Source organism: Plenodomus lingam (genome assembly GCF_022343315.1).
Source record: "Plenodomus lingam strain CAN1 chromosome Unknown contig_21, whole genome shotgun sequence".
NCBI classification, from domain to species: Eukaryota; Fungi; Ascomycota; class Dothideomycetes; order Pleosporales; family Leptosphaeriaceae; genus Plenodomus; species Plenodomus lingam.
The window spans coordinates 1,405,052-1,425,217 of record NW_027093938.1 but is presented as its reverse complement, the minus strand read 5'-3'; the positions used below and the strand labels follow the sequence as shown (position 1 = coordinate 1,425,217).

Sequence of the window (20,166 nt, the reverse complement as noted above, 5' to 3'; positions counted from 1 at the left end):
TTTTCCTTCTCCATGCTGCGCAATATCAGGATCTGAATATCCATATCGCAACATTGGTTTTCGAAAGATTCGGACTGGCTTGCGAATTCAATCACTACAGTACAAAACCGGTTTACAGTAGCCATATTTATCTAAAGTAGACTAAGAAGTGGTTTAGGTAGAAGAAGTAAACCTAAATAGGGTTTACTATACTATGTATTTTACTTTTATTTCTACTTCTAGTAATCTACTAGTATTACGTAGTAATAACTAGTTTCCTACTAACTGTTTAAGTATTTTACCCCTCCTTTCTTTAATCTTCTTCGCCACCTCCACCTTCACCACCTCTATCACCACCTCCTATTAGTAAAAATATCATGACTTAATATTATATCATATGTGCGTATAGCATAAAGCTAATCTTCTCTACCCCTTTTAGTCTTAGTTAGGTATTATAACGTATAATAGAAATAAAACTACTTTTTATACTTAATTTAAGCCCCTACTATAAAAGTAAACTACTACTTTAATAAAAGTAAAGTACTACTTTAAACTAATTTACAGGTATATATAAGGGCAGTTTACACCTATATAGTAAACCCTTAGCGTACCATTCTACAGTAAACAATTTTTTACCGTAGTGAATAAGGATGAAGATTTATCGTCAAGTCATAGAGAACTGCAGGATGAATTTGTTTCGATAAGAACTTAGACTTTACCATACTCACGAGGCTATCGTCCGTTGGGCGCATTAGCATCATGTCTATCGTGGAGTGCCCAGTCTTGAAGACAATGAGCCAGTCTTGCTAGTCATGAGTGATACCGATCAGGTGGTGCACGGCTTTGCGCAGATGAATGGAGTGAAGGCTGTCCTCTATTTTAACCGTCAGTATAGGACCAATGATGTCACATGTCAGGTATATGTGAAGTATGTTGGGGGGCAATACCGGTATCGACCCTAGTCGAAGCTAGCCGAAAGTGGGTCGTGCAACTACCTCGATAGCGACACATGGCTGTGGACATCAGCAACCGACCTCCAATCTTTCAATTACTCAGGATGTCGCAAGACTTGGGACAATCATACTTGAATAATGGTATGTCATGCCGATCTTTACATCACCATCTCCAATTGACACAAGCGCGCCAGGGCTCAACTTTACGCCGACGATCCACCACGACACTTATCCGTATATCGATCCTGCAAGATCAGATCTGAGTGGAAAATATGTCTTCATCACCGGTGCCTCAAAGGGTGTCGGTAAAGTGATAGCACTCAGCTATGCCAAGGCCGGTGCGGCAGGAATCGCCCTAGGCGCACGCTCTCCTCTGGGACCAGTTGTGGACGAAATCATCGAAGCAGCCAGATCGGCGGGTAGGGAAGAGCCACGTGTCGTTACCCTTCGACTAGATGTGACAGATCGCGCGAGTGTGGAGTCTGCGGCAAGAGACGTCTCTGAAATCTTCGATGGTCGTTTGGATGTCCTCATCAACAACGCAGGATACCTCTCGCCATTTGCAGGTATACCAGATACGGACCCAGACGATTGGTGGCGCGACTGGGAAGTCAATGTCAAGGGTGTCTACCTGGTTACTCGCTCCTTCTGGCCTTTACTGCTGAAGTCTACTCTGAGGATTATTATCAACGTCACTTCAATGGGCGCACTCATGACGCCAGCCCATGGGACCGCATACGGCGGTGCAAAACTGGCTGGAATGCATTTCACAGAGCATGTCAACAAGGACCATGGGGCTGGAAAGGACAGCATGCTTGTCATTGCTGTACATCCGGGGGCGGTCAAGACTGAGCTTGCTCTAGGGCTTCCAGAAGACTATCATGAGATTCTCAACGACGAACCGGCACTCGCTGGCGATACTATGGTATGGCTGACGAGGGGGCGAAGAGAATGGCTAGGTGGAAGGTACATCAGCGCAAACTGGGACATGGAACAGCTGAGTGGAAAGAGAGAAGAAATTGAAAAAGGCGAGCTACTCAAACTCCGATTAGCAGTCAATACCTTTCCAACACCTTGATGACGATCAAAAGCTCATTTGTAGGCAGATCTGCCCTAGTAAATGTCATCGATCTCACGACACTTGAGCTTTCTTATTCGGCCACTCTCCCATATGCTTCATGTACTATTTGCTCGAGCTGATACTTGAATGGCTTGATCATGCTTCGATTTATGGCTTTTGGTGTTGGTTCAGCTGGCGCCTGTCTCCGATACATGCCGGTGTCACTGCGACAACGCTATTCCTGAAATGGCTTAGTTGACGCTGTCCAATCCGCACAACATTCCTTTCCGCGGGTCTCCTCCCTCTACGCAATCATACACAACCATCTCGACAAGCCAGGACTTTGGTTGTATTCCAGTGTGGAATGAGAATGTCTATCACCGTTGCATAGACTCGTCTCCACTGCAATCTCAGCACCCCTACACCCTCTTCTATTCAAACTCACATTGCAGCACTCATGATCGCCGTCACAGAGAAAGCTTCCAATGTATGCGCGTATTGCCGAGTGAGGAAGCAAAGATGTGACCGCAATCTACCACGATGTCAGAGATGTGCTGCGTAAGCGTCATGGGCTACAGCAAAGACCTGTAGACTAATGCGCTTTTAGCAAAGGTCGGCACTGCGACTACACGCCGTACAGAGAACCTGCACGACAAGAGTACCGGGAGCCTGAGACATTGATATTGCACTCTGATACCTGTTTCCACACAGAGATTTCGCAACGCGGCTCGACCGAGCTGCTGCATACCGTCATGGCATGTCGGGAAGGTCCGCTTATTTCTACTGCCAATCCGAAACTGTCTGCACTTGTTTACGAGATCCTGGACCATGCTGACGTCGACATGGCTGTTGTGTTGGCCGAGTTTGGACCCTGTATTTCCCAGTGGTGTCCCATTATTCCGCAGGACCTTCTTGACCGTTGTGCAAACGATTTGGTTATGCAGACCCCACGTCCTGAGAGGGTGAACTACCCTTTAATCCTGCTGTGTTTGTGGCTAGTCACGAGACGCACTTGCGGGAATACTGATCACATCAGGAAGTGTGAGCTGTATCGCACCTTGAAGTTGCTGCTTGCGGTCTTGCAAAGTAGGCCAGAGTTGGAGTTGGGGGGCGTGCAAGTTGGCATGCTGATTGCCGTGTACGAGGTTGGCCATGGTATGCAGAGGCAAGCAGTCCAGACAATAGCAAGCTGCGCATCACTGCTCAAGCTTCTTGAATCTGATGCGAGAAAGAACAATATCGAAGAGGCCATTGCATTGACGGAGTGGCTCCAAGTGAGTATGCTCATGTTGGATCGGTACGTTGCACTCCGAATAAGGTAGTGCTGAGCTAAGTCGTGGCAGTCTCATCTCACTGTCGATGTTGTCGGATCCCGTCTCTCTTATTTTGCATTCTACCAACCCCACTTGCAAGGCCATCGCCGGTAGGCTGATTCCAGGAATGCCAGCACCCTCTCCCCAGGAGACTCCCATCTCACCGCGCAAGGTGCATATCCGAGCCGCTGTCGCGTTAGCCGCCGGGCCTGTCCTGGAATATGTTTATGCACGTCAGCACGGACTTGAACCTGAGCAGTCTTACGATCAAATTGACGACATTATAGCAGACTGTATCAAGGTACTTGTCGACAAACCACAGCCGCACACCTGGCTACACTGCGATGCGATAGCCATGGCCTTTCTCTCTCACATCCTCCTGCAACAAACACAGATGACGCATCTCTCGGACAACATGGTTCACTTTACTGTCCCAGGACCAGACTACACAAAAGCCCATCTCGCGCTCAAGTATTCGCGTCGAATGTCGTGGGACATGGTACGCATCGCCATTCAAAAGATTCAATCCCAGGAGGAGATCCAACGTCTTCCCTTCGCCGGGCTCTGCTGTGTCCTTCGTGCCGGAATCGCCGTCCTGGAGACATCAGAGTTCATGGCCGAGGAAGTGATGGAGCCCGAGGAAATCGTCGAATTCATGAAAATCATGGATTGGTTCGATGTGCGGTGGAGTATTGGACGAGAGTATGCCAGAAAAGCAGAAGAAGCTCTCTGCCGCGTCTAATGTCTTTTGAATATCCTCGGACGACAAGACATGGGGTTCATTATGACTATATATACGATGCTGAGAGAATGAGACTACTTCCAAGAACCTAGAATGCGCTCCACGGCCCTCTCCGCGGCAATCATGATTCCCATGACTGGGTTCGTAGTCAGCGGCGGCACGATACTGGCATCGACCACGAAGAGATTATCCATGCCGATGACCTTTGTATCCAGATCCACACAAGACCCGAGCCTACAACTGCTGCTCCAATGCTGGACATTGCCCAGCGTGTACTTGCTTGGCGAGCTAACCCACGTCGTCAACTCGTCAACAGTGGAATTCCTCGCGACATTGAGCGGGTTCAAAGTCGGGGGCAGGGCTTGAAAAATGTTGTGGATGAGAGTGCCTACGGCCACGGCGTCGAGCCTGTTAGTGTAGGGTACAAGAGTTGGCAATGCGACACCTTTCGCGTCCACACCCACACGGCCCAAGGAGCGGAAACCAGATGTGCCGTAGACGTTGAGAGTAATGGTGCCGTTGTCCAGGTGATCTTTTGATCCCGATGAGTCAATGGTACCTTGGCAGCCTACAAGCTCGTCGCCCTGTTGGATAAAGTCCCAGAATGCACTTGTCTGGGATGCGAATGTGTAAGGGCCAGAGCGAGAGTTGAGATACAAGTCGCGAGCGTCGGGTGTGGGGTCGGCGTATTTGTATTCAAAGGAAGAGATGGTGTCAGCCTTGAGCTGGATGAATGTGTTGGGGTTGTCGAACACTTTGTCGCCCACGGCTGTGTTGTTGATCCAGTCTTGCGGGGAGACTGCGAGATGACCGCTGGTGGTGAGGTTGGCCAAGACTTCCGGGTCGCCAATGCCAGACCACATGAGAAGTTGAGGGCTGAGGAGAGGGCCGCCAGAGAGGATGATTTTCCCGCCCTGTTTGATGCAGATGTTTGTGTTTTCCCCACTGGTCGATTGCGTCTCGACACCAGTCGCACACTCGCCGTTGCGTATGACACGTACGACTTTGGTACCGGTGCGGAAAGCAAAGTTTGGTCGTTGAAGCGCAGCCTGGAGATATGTCTTGGCCGGCCCACTCCTCTGTCCGCCTTCATAGTTGAAGATTGTATGGCCAAAGACTTTGCTCTTGCTATGCTTCTCCGGGCCATCGTTCAATCCAACGTTTGCATATCCCGCACCGTCCACCAGCCATTGTTTGGCAGCCTCGTATCCACTCTGGAGATACCGTATCCCATCCTGCGACGGATTGTCCGTGCTAGGCTGCATCGCCCGTACTTTCTGGATTGCACTCTGCATATCGTCATTTTTCCAGCCGGCAGGAAAGTACCGGTCCCAATCACTGGCGGGCGGCTGGAAGAACAAGCCCGCGTTTATCGCCGTATTACCGCCAACGGTACAGCCCTGGAAAGCATTGACTACACCGGGTCCGCATGTGAGAGTGCCGCCCTCCGGCGTCGAGAAGATGGACTTGTAGAGGCCGGGGACATCGACACGACTGAGTTCTGTGCCGTTGAGCCAGTCTGGCCGCGCGCGTCCTCCGGTGACGTAGTATGATGGCCCGCCCTGCTCGAGTAGCAGCGTCTTCTTTCCAGCTTCACTCATGCGGTCGGCTACCACGATACCTGCTGGCCCAGAACCTGTGTCTAGTTAGCAATCTGTTGCGAGCAACTCCAGCAAAAATGCAACCTACCAACGACCATAACATCCCATTCACCACCATCGCACAACGCAGCTGCAGTGGCAACCACAACACTCAACAGCGCAACAGCGCGCACCGGAGACCCCATCATGATATCCAAGAAGTAGAAAGATGAGCAAAAATCTCACCTCAAACAGTCCTTGAAAAAGCCAGCAGACTTTCAGCCCAAAATCAACGACGACGCTCCCTTATTTAATCCCCAACCCTCCATCACAGACACCCATTCCTCTACCCGAACACGACCCACGCACAATAGTGACCCCCCTCAGCCCCCGTGCAACCACCCAACCCGTACAGCGTCTCCACCACGAAAATCCCACACCCGCAATGACGACCTGCGTACGCTGCGTACCCGTACCGCACAAGTGGTTTAACTCTGGACGCGCACGAGCTCCGCTTTTATTTTCCGTATCGCCGAGCTAAGCACCGCCCTACCAGTGTATACAATAGTACAGGTAGCCACCCCACCGGCGAAAAAGCTTCATCTGGCGCTAATCGCAGAGCACGCCGTGCTGTACGGTACGATGGCCATGGCTAGGTGCACTATTTTTGTCCATGTGGATGCGCGATTGGAGGTCGGCATCGGGGAGTAGGGGAGACCGGAGGCTAGGGGAGGATTTGCCGGTTGGGTCCGGTGTTGGGATGGGAGGGCGTGGAATTGGGAAATGGGGATCGTCGGCAGTGACACGAGGGGAGGGGAGGGGTGGATGTTGTGTAAGTTGAGGTTTGGCTGTGGTTTGGCTGTGGTTTGGTTGTGGTTGTGGTTGTGGTTGTAGTATGGAAGTATGACGGTAACTACTGCATCCAGTCTGGTAGGCAATTGGCGTTTCCACTCGCCACGCTACGGTACCTACCTGTGTTTAGACGATTCCGCATTTGTACTTGTACGCTGGGACTTCCTACTTCCTACTTCTTACCTCCTAGGTGCAACCTACGACCCGACGAGACAATCCTTGCACTTGCGCGGGGTGTAGGAGTAAGAAGAGAAACCACATCGCCATAAGATTTCAGCAACAGTACTGGTACCCGTACCGTCATCGTACCGGTACTTGTCGCAGCGGCAACTCCTCGCAACGCCATACCGCGCCATTCACGCAGGAAAACGTACACCGGTACGAGGTAGATCCGTACATTTCTCATCCTTTCACACCCTATGCAGCGGTATCGTGGTGTAGGACGCGAGTCTGTGGGACATGCATGTGTGGTATGAATAAGCAGCGTGCCCGTACCATCCATGTATATATTTCCAGTGTAAAACTTGTCAAGAGGGCGACGCAAGTTGGAGGGGGAGTAGTGCGAGAGGCTGGTAGTAGTAGGAGAGGATAGATAAACACGATGAGATATCACCGTCATTTCTGCCCCTGGTCGCGTGAAAGCAAGATGGCTGGAGACGAGCAGGAGGGGTTGTTTCTTTGGAATCTGGGGTTTGTTTCGTGTGGGTACGGTACGGTACGGTACGGTACGGTACGGTACGGTACGGTAGAACAAGATATTGTGTGTAGGACCGTACCGTACATAGACTAGGGCCGTGGTAGCACAAGTAGAAGATGATACAACGGTACTACTACTCTCCATTCTACAACATAGTAACCGTGTCCACTATAAATCGCGCGCATTATTATACACCGCGGGCGTTACTCCTAGATGTATCGCACACAGGACAAGGATTGCGCATGCTGTCTATTACACATCACGTGTCAGGTGTAGCACATGTTTACCTCGCTCATGCATCCGTCCACGTGTTCCCGACACCCACGCCCAGACGTCCATGTCCCCATCCAGCCCTCCACCCGCGAAACCCGCAGAGAAGAGCACGGGAGGAAGAAGAAAAAGACACCAGGACAAAAGATAAAGAGAGTAAAACCTACTACACTATACTATAGTATATTATAGTATATAAAACTATAACGCCTATATTAAAACTTATATCTATTAGTTCCCTAGTTAACCCTCCCCCCCCCCCCTAAAATCACCCTACCTTAGAACCTTACCCGCGAAACCCGCAGAGAAGAGCACGGGAGGAAGAAGAAAAAGACACTAGGACAAAAGATAAAGAGAGTAAAACCTACTACACTATACTATAGTATATTATAGTATATAAAACTATAACGCCCACATTAAAACTCATGTCCATTAGTTCCCTAGTCAACCCTCCCCCCCCCCCCAAAAAAATTACCCCACCTCAGAACCTCACCCCCTCATCTAGCATACGGCGTCATCTCCGGAAACAACCTCAAACAGCCCTGCACAACCCGCTCCTGCATCAGCAATTTCTCCCGCACCAACGCCTCGACAAAACACAACATTGCCTGATTCGCACGCGCCGTAGGCGCAGGCGCAATCCCGCGCGCACCCGCACCCCGCACCCCTTCCTTGCCATGCGTGCGCGCAACCTCGACGACGACGGGGAGGTCTGAAAAGTCAAAGATTGCCGAGTTGGCAAGGTCGAATTCGGTGGCGATGCCCGTGAGTTGGGGCCAGAGGCGGGGCCAGGCGAAGTCGTCGGCGCGGGTGTAGTCGGAGCGGCCGAAGAAGTAGGTGGTTGCCATTGTGAACATGTCGTCGTAGGAGCTGTAGCCTGGTGGGGAGCCCGAGAGGTTGATGCTGAAGCGGGTGCGGTTGGTCGTCAGGGAGAGGGTGGTTGCGATGGTGCCGCCGAAGCCGTGGCCGATGGCGGCGAAGTATTGCGTGTCGAGGGAGGAGTTGAAGGTAAGGGTGGGGTAGAAGGACTGGAGGTCCATGGCGGCGAGACGACGGAGAGCAAATTGGATGTCGGCGATGCGGGTGTCCAACGCATCGACGACGGTCTTGTTCCAGGCAGTCAGTGGGGCGAGGTTGGACAGGGGGACGGTGCCGTTGTTGTAGATTGTTGGCAGGCTGCCTTTGCCGTCGAACTCGGTGATGCGGCTGTCGCCCGGGTGGTCAAGCAGGATGACTACGACGCCGTTTGCGCTGATGAAACGCGCCATGTTGACGTAGAGGAGACGGCTGGTATCCACCTGCGGTTCGAGGACCACAACCTTGAGCTTGGAGGCGTCAATGGTGCTGTTCTTGTTGCCACAGCAGGCATTATACTCCATCGTTCCAAAGACGGGACCCGTAGTATTTAGAATGAACTGTTCGTCTGAAGCGCGCGCCGTCTTGCCAGGCATGTAAATGTTCCTGCATTCCGAGGCACAGGCATCTCGAGCAACGGGCATGAACAGGCTGGCCATGATGGTGCGAGCCGGAGTGCCGCTGGCATATGAGGGCCTGGGCGTATTGTCCGTAAGAGAAAAGTGCGATACAGCGACCTTGAAGGGGTGGTCATTGCCTGGATCGGGAAGCAGAGTCCCATATCCAGGTTGGCCAAACGCAATGGTCGTGGCCACCGCGAGCAAAGAAAGTGCCAAAACCATGATCAAGGCCACAGGCAGAGGGAGTCTGTAGGAGGAACTTGTTTTGGAAGTAGAGCGCGACGGTGGGAGTAGAGGGAAGTTTGCAGCCTCGCAGGCGGGCAGGTTCGTGATATAGGGGGTGAGATGCACGGATCATGTAAGATGTGAATAGCATCGCCGTAGAAATGGAGAGTTTTGTCGCAAAAGGCCGAGAGTCAGGGAAGTAGCCTGGTGATTTGCCTTGGGGTCATTGCCGCGTGTCGTTTGTCCCATCAACCCACGTGCCTCTATGTGATGACGCTTGCGAATGATGGTGCCGACTGACTGGATAGTCGGTGAAAGGCGCGACTGCAAAGCCACGATCGCAAGTCTTTGTAAATCATGTCGACATGCGCAGCCGTGCCTGTTTGAACATTAACAGGTGCCAATTCCAGAAGTTCAGCCAAGCACCACTTTTAAACGTTCATCTCCGCAGAGCCTCACCATCACCATCACCCTCACGCCCAAAAAAGCTTCGCCAAGCAAGCACAAGAACCAGACTGCAAGAAGAAAAACCAAACAACCCCATTACCTACCCACTCGTTCAAAAATAATTCGCCCCCGCTACTAAAAGAAATGCAAACTCTTTTAACTTGCTCTATAAAAAACACCCAGATGAACAATAATCCGACTATACCGCCATTCATCCAAGCAGAACAGTACCCAACTGCGCAAATCCGCCAGTGCCAAAAGGGGAGAGATTGATCTTCATTGCGTCATAAACAGAGACGAGAGAGGGTATAAGCGATGTTGATCTTGTAAGAAAACGAAAAAGAGGCCGCGAAGACGAAAAACTTCAAGGCGCAGAGAGTGTTGAGAAGGAGAAGCCAGGCCGAGAAGGGAGGTAAGCCCCGAGGAGGATGAAGAGGTAACAAGATCGACATGGCGAGTGAGTTGTGCCGAGGAGAGTGTGTCAGAACCGGGCTTGGCGTGTCATGATGAGAGATGAGAATTGACAGGCCAACAAGGTAGACTCACTCGTGCGAGAGGCAAAGGCAAAGGGACAGGTATGCAGACAGATAGTCCCTCGTCGCGCACCCTCAAGTCTACCCGTCCGCCGACGAAACAGACAGCCTCTTGCGCTTCTCCACCGGTAACCGCTTCCACATGCCAACATGCTCAATCCCCTCCTCCACCCAATGCGGCTCCGGCGAGACCTCGGGCTCACCCTCTTCATTCCTCAGCTCCTCATGGAACCCATGTTTCTCCCACATGGCCGCCAGAGGAGCCTGGGCGTGAACCATGACGAGGCCCTGCCAGGTGATTTCCTTTTCGCGGTGGATGCCCTGCATCTGTGCCTTTTCGAGCGCGGTCGGCGACGGCGGTCTGTAGATTTTGTCGGGGTTGGAGGTGGCGAAGTCGAGGGCGGTGTTGATGAGGAGTTTGGCGAGGCCGAGGCCGCGGTAGGGCTTTAGGACCGCGAGTCGGCCGAGCTTGACGTATGGCTCTAGCGGATGATGGTCTTGGGCAATGGAGTCGGGGGCATCTGCGTCGGGGTGCTTGTCGTGGGGCTTGTCGTGGGGCTTGTCGTGGGGTTTGGGTGTGGTTTTGGTGGTCGTTGTGGTGAGGGCGGTGTATTTGTTTGGGCGGTGGGGCGGTGGGATCAAACGAATCGTAGCCACAGGGACTCTAGAAGCCGTAGCAGAAGCACGACGGGCATCATCCGCAGGCGTATTGGAATGCGAAGTCGTGCGCAGCCTCTTTGGCGGGGTGGAAGAGTGAGCAGCAACAGAGGCATAGGCGACCCAGTGCCAGCTGCGGGCGTCGTCTTGGTCGAATTCGGCTTCAAGGGGCACGCCTTGCTCGCCGTAGACGTGTTCGCGCACCGCCATGGCGTCGCGAAAGGCCTGGGGGACGTGCATGGTCTGCTGACTGCATGGCTTGGTGTTGTCGTAGCCGTCGAGGGCGCTGCCGAGGGGTGGTATGACGTTGAGGAATTCTGTGCCGCCCGTGTTGGCATTGTTGTTTGCGTGGTTGGTTGGGGCGCCGAAGCCGCCCTTGAGGACGCTGGTCATGGTGTGGGTGTGGGTGTGGGTCATGGTGTGGGTGTGGGTGTGGGTGTGGGTGTGGGTGGTGGTGGTTGTGTTGGTTGATGAGAGTCGGTGTGTGTATAGCCAGGATATGTATTTCACAAGCGCGAGCCAGGTCGAGCCCAACACGGTACCGGTAGGTGGTGGGCGTGATGCAAAGTGGGTATGACGAAACAAAAGCCATCGAGCATGTGAAGAAGTCACAACGCTGTTCCACCATGGCGTGCGTGCTCCATGACCCAAACTCTCGCCTCCCTCTTGTACACTCGTCCCCTCATCCACCCATCCAGCTCGTTCTCCATTCCATCTCGCACCGCGCGCTTCACAATCCCACAGGGCGCAAGGCGCAACCCTCATTCCCACATCGCTCGCCTTGCCCACTTTTCTTGCTTGCAGGCCATCTGCCTCGAACAGGCCAAGCCCAACAGCCTCATAGATGGCTACAGAATACGAGTTAGTACCCAACTTGCTCCATCATGCACACACCACTGTTGAATCGTAAGCCCAAAGCCAGAGCCCAAAGCCAAAGCCAAAGCCACCCGCCATACCCGCCATACCCGCCATACCCGCCACTCCCCGCAACAGGCACATGACGTCACCAGCCCAGACCACCTCACACATCCACCACCAACCCTTCTCTAGCGCCAGCCTAGAAATAACGGCGAGGCTGAGGCTGAGGATGGCGCGGTGTAGGAATTCCATGCATGATATCGCCCTCTCCGTCCTCCTCGTCCTTTTATCATCAGGTGAGATGGGAAGCTAGACAACTACCAAGCCAAACAATTGAATGGTAGTCGTAATACCGAGCAACCTGGTCCTGGGTGGGAGTGGGGGTGATTTGGGAAGGATGGCAGCAGCAGCAGTAGTAGGACTAGTAGGACTAGTAGCAGTCATAACAACAACAACGATATAAACCACAAACAACAACAACCACCACCCATCCCAAAGCCCAAGACGAAATAAAAAAAAAGCCAACGCCAACAGTAACGCCAACCCCAAGCACACCCACCCAACAAGCCATCCAAAGAAAACAAAACAAAAGAAGACTGTTAATGGGCAGAAGAAGAGGAAAGAAAACGACGACGACAACAACAAACCCCAACTCACAACCTTGCCCCCTCCGCCCTCGCCAACCCACCCCCGACCCGCCGACTAACCATATCACTAACCGCCAAATTCGTCACCATGGGATTCACCCCACTCGCACTAGGAAACACACTCGCATCGGCAACGTACAACCCCCTGGTCCCCCAAACCGCACCCTCTGGATCAACAACGCCATCACGGGGCAGCCTACTCATGCGACAAGTACCCATCTGGTGTGCGGAAACGAAGACGGCTTCGGGGGGGAACCCGCGCTTTCGAATCCCGTCGAGCCAGGTTTGGAAGCGGGCATCGTTGATGCCGGCGGGGGAGCAAGGGGTGGCTGGGTCGCGGATAAAAGGAGGTGTGCCGGGGAGGACGGTGAAGATTTCGGAAGCGCCTTCAATGTATTGGATGTTAGCGAGGGCGACGAGGCCTTCGAGGATACTGCGCTTGTCAAAGGCGGTGGGTGTGTATTGGAAGCGGACGCGGCCGTCGACGGGGTCGGGGTAGACGCGGCCTGGATCGCGGTCGCGGGCAATGGCAATGTATCCGGCCATGTGTCGTAAGCGTGCGGCGTCGAGTTTGTAGCCGAGCGCGGATTTCCAGTCGAGCCACATGAGCCAGGAGGAGGGAATCATGTTTGTGGCTTCGAGCTTGACGCCGTGGCCTTTGCCGTCCAGGTTTTCGTACTCGCCTACTACCGCCGTCAGGATGGCGCCTTCCCATGGCTTGATGACCTCGTTGTGAATCGCGCCGAGGACCATGACCGGGTGCACGTAGAGGTTCCGTCCAATGTGCGGGTTTGTGAGACCGGAGCGCAGGAGGAGGAGGGGGGATTGCATGGTTCCCGCGGAGACGATGATGCGTCTTGCCTTGATGAGGACGTTGCGGCGCACGAGGGGTGGTCCCGCGACGCCGCCGTTGCTGTCGCGCGAGACCCATGTGCCCTGGACGGCTGTGGCGGTCTTTGTGCCCTTGTGGTCGGAAAAGAGAATCTTCTCGGCGTGGAAGCCCTCGATGAACTGGGCGCCTGCGCGCGCAGCGTCCGGGAGAAAGGACACGGCGGGTCCTTGTTTCTCGCAGGAGCCACAGCCAAAGGTACAGTAGCCGCAGTCGTGTTGGTGACCGCCGGTGTTTTGGGGCACGGCTTTGTGGGACCAGCCCAGTTTGCGCGCGCCCTCGAGGAGCATCTCGTTGCCGCGGTTGTGCTTGATGTGATTGGTGGATACCCCCATCCGGGCACATACTCGATCCAGCGACTCCTGAAATTCCGCAGAGGTGAAGAAGGGCAGGCCCTTGGCGGCCCATTCTCGACGAACGAAGCCTTGGGTCTGCAGTGAGGCAGACCAGTTCACCGTCCCTCCCCCGCCCCACGCCTGACCGGCGACAACACTGAGCGAAGAGTCGTCACTCGAGATGAAGGCGCCACTCATGAACAAGTGGTTCCAGCCCTTGTCCTCGCTCATGGGGAAATGATCCGGCGTCCAATGATATGCCTTTTCCACCACAACCACCCTGTGCCCAGCTTCCGACAGATTCTTCGCACACACACCCCCTCCACACCCGCTACCCACAATCACCACATCCGTCTCGATGACCTCGGGCTTGTCCCCCGGCGGGAACTGGAGAAACTCATAGTCGAAGCCCTTTCCAGGGCGCATGCCAGTCGGGACGCGGGGCACGCCAATGAGGCGACGAATGGTAGGACTAATCTGGATCCAAGTTTGCTTTGCAAGCATGGTCAAAGAGCGGTGAATGGTGCGCATAGGAGGCAGGCGGGCTTTTGCCCAGCCTTGGATGATGCGTTCGCGCACGTGAATGGGCTGGGAGCTGATGGGCGTGACATGGCCAGTCAGGGCGAGAGAGCCGGGTGTTGTGTCGAGGACGGTGAGCAGCATGCATAGTTCCTTTCTTTGGCTCTGTGGCATGTATACTCCAAAGAGCCGTTGCAGCTGCTGTTTGAACAAAAGGTTCTTGCTGGCATGGTCCTCGAGATATTCTGTGACTGCCTCGTCGGCGTTGGGATCGGTGTCGGGTGCCAGGCTTCTGAGCTTGGTCACGGCGGTCGAGTATTCGCCATCTGGCACGGCGAGCTCGATGCGCGGATTGGCGGTGGAGACAGGCTTGATCGCCGGCACGACAGCATCTAACATGGCCAGTAGGGTTTTCCATTGTGCGGGAGTCAGCGGATCTTCTGAGGGCAGCGGGGGTAAGGGAGTGGCTTTGGGTGAGACCGGCTCAGAGGGAAGCGTGGTGGACGACAAGGTTGGCATGTTCGGTGGGAATGTGGCTCGGATGGGGTGGGGGTGACGATGCTCAGTGGTCTGCTGGCGATGTCAAGTAGGGCAGTGTAGGAAGACGACGGGGAAGAGTCAGATGCGACATGCGGCTCTTTGGAATCCCCCCACAAAAGTCAAGGGCATTTCCCCGCATTTTGGAGATGGAAAGGAGCCTTCCCATGGGCTCCCATCTGAGCTCGAGGCTTGGACGCTCGATAGGCGAGGAGACGAGCCGCCGGACATGTGAGCCTCGGCTGAGAAACGAGTGGGGGGAAACAACAAACAGAACAAAACAGAACAGGAAAGGACACAGTGGCAGGTGGCGTCTATTGGCATGGTAGAGTAGTAGTATAGTAGAGTAGTAAGCTTTTCGAGTCCTGCGCCACACTTGCACGTGACATCCCCCCCCCTCCCCTCCCCTTTCGCCCTTACCCCCTTGGACCTTTTCCTCGTATTTGACAATCGAATGCACGTCTTGGCCCCCGCCCTACTAACCCAAGCTCAAGCTCGGCTCAGTGTTTCGCCGACACCGCCGCCGCCAAACGCACGCACAAACGAATGGCTTTTTTTGGGGCGGAAGATCTGTTGGGGAGGGCAGAAAGCATGTGCGTCATGTCATGGCGATGGATTATTTTTTTTTGACTTTAATTGGATTGTGTTGCCTTGTAGGGTCTGTGTACCAATCCACAGTCTACAGTCCACAAAGTCCACGATCTACAGTCTTGTCGTTTATCATGATGTTATAGTATCTACCCCCCTCCACAGTACCCACACATATGATGACAGGACATCCATTCCAACATGCAGATCCAGCCCGCAGCTTTTCCGGGGGGGGGGGGGGGTTGTTGTTATTGTATTGTCGATCGGTGATGCAAGCAATAGCACATGGTCCCCATCCATAAAACAATACAATAGGCAGTAGAGCAGCACTCTAGCAGTACTAGAGGAAACACAGATTGTCCAGCGCCGGCTTGAGCCTTGCTCGAATCGATCCCCATTCCCACCCCGAGTGTCGTGCGCGCTGTAGAGGACAAGGGAGACAATTGGGCGGAATTAGGGCGCCGAGTGTGGGTGGTCCATGGGTTGTACGGATGTTGGTATGGGTACATCCATGTCCAGCTTGCCGTGCGCACCCTGTCGGTTGTCCACGGTCCACCGTTCAAGCCTGGCTGGCGGCTGGCGGCTGGCGGCTGGCTGCTGGCTGCTGGCTGCTGGCTGCTGGCTGGATGGAGAGCGGGTACAGTACAGAACAGAACAGAACAGAACAAGTCAACTCTACACCCTCCACTCCACAACCCAGCGTCGTCTCATTCACATTCACAACAATGCAATGCCATACCCCCTCCCTGTCCTCGCAAACACAGTCCAGACATCACCCTACCAACACAACAACATGGCAAACTTCCACCCAGCCCTCCCAGCACGAAACCCCAACCCACAACTTCACATCACATACACAATAGCGTTCCATACACCACAGGAGTAAAGTAGTCCCCAACCCAAACCCCACCCAACCCCCCAATCAACCGCACCGCCCACGCCCACAGCACCCGCACGCTTAACCAACCAACCAACCAACCCAACCCAAAAAAAAAAACGGAACCAGGCCAGGGGAACAGAGAGAAGCTGGGCGGACGGAAATATCCGATTTTCTTCTCTTCGGCTCGCTCTTGCTTTCAGCGCACCTCGGTGATGAGTATTTCGCGTGTGTGATTGGCTGCAGATAAGGAGGGCGCTAGGCTGGGAGAAAAGCGGGGCGCGAGACTGTGGCCGGCGGTGGTGGAGGGGGGGAAGTGGGTTGAGCAAGGAGGGCGGGTTTTCGGTTTTGGGTTTGTGCTTGTGTGTTTGGGGGATTGGGGGGGGAGAGAGGGAGAGAGGGAGAGAGGGTAGAGGGAGAGAGGCGGGCAGGAAGAGGGAATTGTTTTGTGATGGTGGTGGTGGTGGTGGTGGTGGTGGTGATTAGTATTCTACACGGTTAGCACAGAGGATCAGGATCGATGCATCCATCTCCGGCGCACTCTCGCCCCCAGCACGGTGGACATGACAATTCGTTACTTCTCCCATGAGTACTCTACTCTACTCTACTCTACGCTTCCATTGCATTGTCCAAGCAAATGGCCGAAGAGCGGACCCGGTGCCCCCAGCTGCATCGTCGCCAAGTGTAGCTACCTCGCGCCCATCAATCCACTTACCCTACCTAGCCCAGCATCCTATCTAACTTGCCACAACCCCCAGAATCCTCCCCCGCCAGCTATTTTCCTCCTCATCTCCCCCCTCCCCCCCCTCCCCACTCACGCGACACCTTGCTTCAACGAACAATCCATCCCCCCCCCCCTTCTTCTTTCACTTTTCCCTCACTCTCGCTGCCGAGGGCTCCCATCGCACCACACCAACATACACCACCTTCACCATCCCCACCTCCCACAACCCCATTGCGGCCCCGGCGTTCTGCTGTATCACCACCGCCCGTCCTCTTATCGGCCAGGTGAACGTCAGCGACCTCCAATCGCCAACGCCCGTCACCTCCAACCCCAGAACCGCACTCGCCCTGTTGGTCTCTCGACTCAGCCAGGGTGTCCCGTCGCACTGCTGCAGAGGCACTGATTGCCTCCCGCCTCCGCTAGGGCTGTTGTCGCCCTCTCGCCTGCCGCTTTCGACACCCAACATCCATTCCTGGCCACCGTCGAACAACCAACGCGACACTGCTCTCACACCGCCGCTTCTTCTTATCAGCGACATTCTTTGGCCTGCGCCGCCCCATCTCCCTGCCCACCACGCTTCCCCCGCCCATCTTTTCTCGCACACCCCATAATCCACACGCGCTGCCGACAGACATGGCCACCACGTTCTCCACGGCGCCCGCCATGTCCCAGCACGCACATGCCCCCTACCAGCAGCACGCCTTTCGCAAGTCGACGCAGTACTCGCCCACGAGCACGACGATGAATACGCCGACCAACGTCTCGCCGACGTCGCCGCGCAACACACAACTGCCCCTCGCTCGCCATCAGGGCATCTACCAGCCCCGCACGGCCATAGGCATACCGGCGGCGCTGCGCAAGACGGAGAAGCCAGGCAGCAAGTCACCCCCCAAGGTCGATTCGGGCATGAGTTCACCCAGCAGCGGCTGGAACGTCAACGGCGGCTTCAGCACCGGTGCCCAGGATGGCCATGCGACGCCCATTGGCAACGAGGACATGCAAAGCCTCTACAACGACACGCCCATGTCGCCCGTCGCGGGGCCGATTACGCGCAACCACTGGCAGGTACGTTGTTTTGTCGTTGACGTTTTTTTTTCCTTTCTTTGTATCCCGTTTGCCGTTTTGGTTTCCCGTTCCTTCACTCCCTATGCCGCTCTTGGCCTCGACTTGGTACCGGTCGCGTGCCCAGAATGGCTGGGTTGGCTAGCCCGCTCTTACGTACTTGGTCCGAGTGGATCGCTTTAGCGTTGCCATTGGCCGAGCCACGCCACTTCCCACTGTGGTGTCCTTTGCCGAGCTACCCAAACACTTCGTGCACGCTGCATCGCAACATTCTCGAGCCCATCAAAAACGTCGGCTCTTGAGATGGGAGTCGTCTACCACTCTAGTACTCCACCACTCTCCAACTCTATACTTTGTTGAGACGAGGAGCGAGGCTGGTCGCAAGAGTTGGTCGGGTCGTGACTTCCTTCTCCCTCGGCATCCCACTTTTCTTGCACATGCACGAGGAAAGGAAGGACCCCCGCACTACACAGGCTTCCGACGCAGGGCTGGCGCCATGCCTCACTCACCTCTTTGGACTTATTGTCTTGCTGTTATCCGTGTTCCAGACCAATCGTACTGACGAAACTTGTCCAGGCTGACGGCTCCACTTCGGTATGCTCCGCTTCCAGTTGCCAAGAACCGTTTGGCTTCTTCCAGCGTCGCCACCATTGCCGCAAGTGCGGTGGCATCTACTGCTGGCAGCACTCGGCCAACCAGGTACGCCTCGATGAGCTCGCGCGGTTCCATCCAGAGGGTGCATGGCATCGTGCATGCGATCGCTGCCACAGCTCTTTTCGCGAGTGGCAACACCTTCGTTCGAGCCGGACCAACAGCGAGAGCTCGGGCAGTAGTGGGGCTCCAGTCCAGTCCATTGAGACGCCTGCACCAGCAAAGCGCCCCGAGAACCAGCGCGTAGGCAGTCTTGCACAGAGCCTCCAGGGCGCATGGAACTGGAGCACCTTCTGAGCTGAGTCTAGTGCGACGAGGACGAGGCTGTCTAATCGTGGTGGGGCTTCTCGAACGCCAGCACCATCTTCCACTCCCTTCGACTGATAGCAAGACTTGGCTCTCTTTGCCTAGTCTTTTTTTCCATTTGATGATATCCGGACGGCCAGCATGCAGATTTTATGATGGCCAGCCATCTTTTTCCGACTCTTTCACTTGTTTACAGCATCTGCATAGCTGCATGACATGGGTGTTTTGCTTTGTCCACGATTGACCGGGTGGTCTTGTGTGTCCCCTGCATCATTTTAGCGTTTTCTTTGCGCCTCCTTCTTGGGCACACTCCTAGACACCACTTCTGCCTCCCTTGTACGGACGCGGTCTGGGCTACGACGGATGAGATGTCCAGCGTAATGATTGCTCGGTCCCCGGACCGTTTCTCGACGGCCTCGGATGGAAGGCAAGGTGGACGGGGCCGGGCGGGGTTTGATGCGTGCTCGTAGCCTTTGGACGGGCTTTTCTTTTGGTGCTTGTTTGATGCGAGGCGATGCGAGGCGTTTTGCGTTTCCACGGTCCCAGGTTGCTATTGCACTCGGACGAGCTATGGGGGTGTGGGTGTGTGCGTATAGACGGGCTCATCTGCCCAAGCGATATCTCTAGAGAAGGACTCGTGATGAGTCGTAGTGTGTAGTGAGGGTGTTCTTCTACTGCAATCAAACCATCAAAACCATCAGCTTGAAACATGTCTTGGCAACGAATGCGTGCAGAGTCAAGGCGTAAGCAACTACCCTGATGGCGTGATGTCAGGGTCAGCCTCAACACAACAACTTGCCCCGAACGCTTGATGGCCAGAGAGGGACCTGCATGCCAGAGAGCTGGGTACGCGGGGACCAACGGAAAATCAAGCGTTTGGCCTTCTCCACACGGTGAGAACCGTTGTTGACATGCATCTTCCTGAAGGAAGAATTGCAACCTCTCTACTCTAGAGCCAACTGGCTTTCCTTTACAATGGTCTACATACAAGCATGGGCAATATGTGGTGTGCAGTTGTGCAGTTGTGCAGTTGTGCAGTTGTGCAGTTGTGCAGTTGTGCAGTTGTGCAGTTGTGCAGTTGTGCAGTTGTGCATCTGGCTCGCAAGTATACGCTAGCACAAGGTTAGCGCAGGTGCTGTCGGCCTCTGATTCGTCCGGGTGTCTTGGACCCTTGAAATCGTGGTTTTTGTTTTTTCGCCGTGTTGGGTTGGTGATGTAATTGTCACTGCAAAGCAACGCAAAGCAAAAGCAAGGAGAGGCAGAGAAGAAAAAAAGAAGTGGGATACATTGGGCTCTTGGGGTGGAATACGCATACGCATACGCATACGCATACGGACACAGTCCCTTGCATGGGTTTTATACGCTGTTCAACGGGTACCACGCATCTCAT

General features: G+C 54.5%; 9 protein-coding genes across 9 annotated transcripts; 4 read left to right on the top strand and 5 right to left on the bottom strand.

The window, feature by feature from the left end:
- Nucleotides 1-982: 982 nt before the first annotated feature.
- IAQ61_005350 (uncharacterized protein) lies at nt 983-2,010 on the top strand (the record flags this gene model as incomplete). The annotated part of the gene is made up of 2 exons (XM_003837581.2): nt 983-1,073; nt 1,127-2,010. Coding segments are annotated over 2 exons (975 nt in total), but the record flags the coding sequence as incomplete, so codon positions are not given.
- Nucleotides 2,011-2,449: 439 nt separating this feature from the next.
- IAQ61_005349 (uncharacterized protein) lies at nt 2,450-4,047 on the top strand (the record flags this gene model as incomplete). Its single annotated transcript, XM_003837582.1, has 3 exons — nt 2,450-2,550; nt 2,600-3,289; nt 3,336-4,047. 3 exons carry the CDS (start codon nt 2,450-2,452, stop codon nt 4,045-4,047), a joined length of 1,503 nt encoding a protein of 500 aa, XP_003837630.1.
- Nucleotides 4,048-4,121: 74 nt separating this feature from the next.
- IAQ61_005348 (uncharacterized protein) lies at nt 4,122-5,833 on the bottom strand (the record flags this gene model as incomplete). The annotated part of the gene is made up of 2 exons (XM_003837583.2): nt 4,122-5,683; nt 5,737-5,833. 2 exons carry the CDS (start codon nt 5,831-5,833, stop codon nt 4,122-4,124), a joined length of 1,659 nt encoding a protein of 552 aa, XP_003837631.2.
- Nucleotides 5,834-7,943: 2,110 nt separating this feature from the next.
- On the bottom strand, nt 7,944-9,143 carry IAQ61_005347 (uncharacterized protein; the record flags this gene model as incomplete). Its single annotated transcript, XM_003837584.2, has 1 exon — nt 7,944-9,143. One exon carries the CDS (start codon nt 9,141-9,143, stop codon nt 7,944-7,946), a length of 1,200 nt encoding a protein of 399 aa, XP_003837632.2.
- Nucleotides 9,144-10,207: 1,064 nt separating this feature from the next.
- IAQ61_005346 (uncharacterized protein) lies at nt 10,208-11,176 on the bottom strand (the record flags this gene model as incomplete). Its single annotated transcript, XM_066096762.1, has 1 exon — nt 10,208-11,176. The coding sequence occupies one exon, from the start codon at nt 11,174-11,176 to the stop codon at nt 10,208-10,210; it is 969 nt and encodes a 322-aa protein (XP_065953457.1).
- Nucleotides 11,177-12,294: 1,118 nt separating this feature from the next.
- Nucleotides 12,295-14,550, bottom strand: IAQ61_005345 (uncharacterized protein; the record flags this gene model as incomplete). The annotated part of the gene is made up of 1 exon (XM_066096761.1): nt 12,295-14,550. One exon carries the CDS (start codon nt 14,548-14,550, stop codon nt 12,295-12,297), a length of 2,256 nt encoding a protein of 751 aa, XP_065953456.1.
- Nucleotides 14,551-15,647: 1,097 nt separating this feature from the next.
- On the top strand, nt 15,648-16,019 carry IAQ61_005344 (uncharacterized protein; the record flags this gene model as incomplete). Its single annotated transcript, XM_066096760.1, has 1 exon — nt 15,648-16,019. The coding sequence occupies one exon, from the start codon at nt 15,648-15,650 to the stop codon at nt 16,017-16,019; it is 372 nt and encodes a 123-aa protein (XP_065953455.1).
- An 880-nt stretch (nt 16,020-16,899) lies between these two features.
- On the bottom strand, nt 16,900-17,295 carry IAQ61_005343 (uncharacterized protein; the record flags this gene model as incomplete). The annotated part of the gene is made up of 1 exon (XM_066096759.1): nt 16,900-17,295. One exon carries the CDS (start codon nt 17,293-17,295, stop codon nt 16,900-16,902), a length of 396 nt encoding a protein of 131 aa, XP_065953454.1.
- Nucleotides 17,296-17,390: 95 nt separating this feature from the next.
- IAQ61_005342 (uncharacterized protein) lies at nt 17,391-18,767 on the top strand (the record flags this gene model as incomplete). The annotated part of the gene is made up of 2 exons (XM_003837587.1): nt 17,391-17,822; nt 18,396-18,767. The coding sequence occupies 2 exons, from the start codon at nt 17,391-17,393 to the stop codon at nt 18,765-18,767; spliced, it is 804 nt and encodes a 267-aa protein (XP_003837635.1).
- Between the last annotated feature and the right edge of the window lie 1,399 nt (nt 18,768-20,166).